We start from the raw sequence: 3,031 nt of genomic DNA, 5'->3' as shown, positions 1-3,031 counted from the left end.
CAGCGATGCAGTGTGATATGTCATCAACTTATAGCGGAGGGAATGGGAAAAGCATGAGCAGATATATTATTAGTAGTAGTATTATTATTATTATTATTATTATTATTATTAATATTATAACATATAGCATTCTTGTCTGATACGATATATGACGATAAATGTAGGAAGTAATGCTGACATACACCGTTATTTATGCTATAACGGGTGTTCGTTCCCCCAACATAGCGTACTCACCTTCTCTAAAAATGGAGCTAGGACACCATGAAAGCTCCACATTGAGTCCCATATACCAGGTATATGGAAACCTTGGCAATAAGTGGCAGAAGGCAACAGTATACGTCGGCCAGGTGGAGAGCGACTTCTATGTACGTACTATGCAGGGCTTCGATCGTTATAGTATACGGCAGACACATGAGCACATCGTAACATGTTAAGGACTAAGATATGCAGGAATGTAGCGTGGTATATCGGCGCTGGGCGTGGTGACAGTACCCTTAACAAATTGACAAAGGATCTATAGTGTATTTCGCGTGGACAGTAGAGATGGATTCCTGGACTCAATTCGAATTAGCAAGACATACTTAACTCACGCACATGTGTCTATCTCACGCAGAATTGCTAATACACGACTAATGTAGTGCATAATTGGTATGCAATGTATAATAAATAAACATTACGTAATGCATATATTGGTACGACAATATTTCACTAACGCACAATCAGTATCATATGAAAAGCAAACTAATATGCGTATATATAATATAAACACTCGACGAAACTGACTCCATGCAATTTAAATGACTCCAATGTAATTCTTAATGTTCGATCTAGCTGCAATTCAGCGTGAACAAGCCCACGATTGATGACGTGGTGAGTCAGATAGGCATTGATGATATCACGATGGATCATTGTGGATACCCACGTAAGTATCGCCTTGAAAATCAAGCCAATTAAATATTTACTATATTTATCTGGCTTTTGTGATCGTGACATTAGTTTTTATACGTTTCAAGGCTCTTACAATTAACAATAATTGTGCTGCTGAATATTTGTAGTAACGATAATGTAGGGCTATATATTTATATTCATATTAAACCTAGGAATGACATGGTTTTTGTACGGCTTCTAAAACGCGGCAAGATAGTGTTTTACACGTTTATTGAACTGTAGTTGGTGAGTGCGGTAATGACCCACATACCTCTGATACATTAGAATTGTAGATTTTCTATTAATTTAGTGACGAAAGGCAATATTGGCAAGTATTTTAGTGCCAGAATAAGAATCTGACTATTAAAAATAACGCTGTTCTATTCTGTTCTACAGCTCCAGAACCTACGTGCAGTGCTGACAAATTTCACTGTACCAGTAGAGCATGCGTGCCGCTGAACTGGCGATGTGACTACTCAGATGACTGCGGAGACGGCTCTGACGAACTCAACTGCTGTAAGCATTTACCTTAAGCGTTTGTGTGTACGTGCGGGCGTGCGGGCGTGCGTGCCAGAGCTCATGTAATTCATGGTCATAGAAAATAACGAAATCGGAGCAGTAAAAATGGGAAATTCTTGTGCGGCACGGGTACTTAAATCAATGTAATTGGATACGGATAGCTAGACAGATAAATACATATCAAGACGTAGGAATAACGCAGCGTTCCCTGTTTGATTACATTAATCTGAAAGGAAACGGAAAAAACCATAGCACCAAAGCCATATTTTGTTGCGCATCGACAGCGAAAAACCTAGGACTCTGTAAACACGTTTTCTCAATAAATAACCCTAGTATTGAAACATCAAGTAAGCACGGATCACGCTATCGCTCTCCCTGCACGCCGGTAACAATGTCGTGCGGATAAAGTGTCCTCGTAACTCCGTAGTGTTTGCTGACATGTCGCACACTTGCAACAGATGATTACGAGATCAAGACAAACCTAGAGACGGACATATGGCCGTTTACGCTCAGCACGGAGAGCGCGTTGTATTGGCGACACGTCAATAGCATCTACTATAGTATGCAAGGTCCGTGGAGGGACCACACACGCGGAACCGCAGCAGGTCAGTAACTCAGTGCGATGTCATGCTGTAGCAAGAAGCCTTGGCATGAGGAGGATGATTACTGGATGTGATTCCACTAGGCATCCAACGCTTCAGTGGCAATAATTGACGCCATGATGGCAATAAATCGAGCATATGAAGATTCTCTGGCTCGTGTGTTTATGCTCATTTGCTGCTTTAATAGATTCCATCTGGTTGATGTTTAAAATGAGAAAATAGAGGTAATTAGAAGTCAAAATTTGCGGAACAGAGGAAGTGGACCAAGCGAATTTAAGGTTAGGACAGAGCTTGGGACTATGATCAATCTTTCAGTAATAGTCAAAAGTAGTATCACTTATTGTGACGATAATTTAACAACGATATACGCGTTAGAGCGACGTTTGATCGACAACACGTGTCAGAGAAACTAAAGCACCTATAGTTGCACAGGGCCTATGCTCCACAAACTGCGCAAAACGAACAAATATGATCACGCTAGAGTGTAAGTCTAAGTGAATCTAGTAATCAATCAATACCAATAATCAATATCATAACTTTGCAGACATTGTGAGGATTACCGTTTTGATTAATAATTGCTATTTCAGGATATTACATGCGCTTTCAACCATCGCAAGGCGCGGCAGGCGACGTCGCTTGGTTTCATTCGGAATCTTTTAAAACGACGACCTCTGGAGACTGCAAGGTTACAAATACGCACGATACCAATTAATGCATTTCACCATATCCTGTTTGTAATATACACGCGTCAATTATACTACGAGCACTTATCGCAAACGGAACTATACTTTTGCCGATAATTTCCGGAGGGAGCTGACAACCTCGTGCCAAGAGAGAATGAGAGAGAGAATGCGACAGAGAGAGGGAGAGAGAGAGAGAGAGAGAGAGAGAGAGAGGGAGGAGAGAGAGAGAGAGAGAGAGAGAGAGAGAGAGAGAGAGAGAGAGAGAGCGAGATAGAGAGAGAGAGGAGGAGAGAGAGAGAG

The 3,031-nt window shown here is 41.1% G+C and overlaps 1 protein-coding gene across 1 annotated transcript in view; it reads left to right on the top strand.

The window, feature by feature from the left end:
- LOC106820905 (MAM and LDL-receptor class A domain-containing protein 1-like) overlaps positions 1–3,031 on the top strand; it is a 35,484-nt gene that overhangs the window by 24,804 nt on the left and 7,649 nt on the right. The window contains exons 11-15 of the mRNA XM_014825505.1: positions 226–365; positions 832–922; positions 1,324–1,443; positions 1,905–2,015; positions 2,636–2,733. Of these exons, the coding sequence (XP_014680991.1) occupies positions 226–365; positions 832–922; positions 1,324–1,443; positions 1,905–2,015; positions 2,636–2,733 (560 nt within the window). The remainder of the gene's footprint in view (positions 1–225; positions 366–831; positions 923–1,323; positions 1,444–1,904; positions 2,016–2,635; positions 2,734–3,031) is intronic.

Source organism: Priapulus caudatus, unplaced genomic scaffold, assembly GCF_000485595.1.
Source record: "Priapulus caudatus unplaced genomic scaffold, Priapulus_caudatus-5.0.1 Scaffold52, whole genome shotgun sequence".
Taxonomy (NCBI): Eukaryota; Metazoa; Priapulida; class Priapulimorpha; order Priapulimorphida; family Priapulidae; genus Priapulus; species Priapulus caudatus.
The sequence above is the reverse complement of the archived record's forward strand: the minus strand, read 5'-3'. Positions and strand labels throughout refer to the sequence as shown.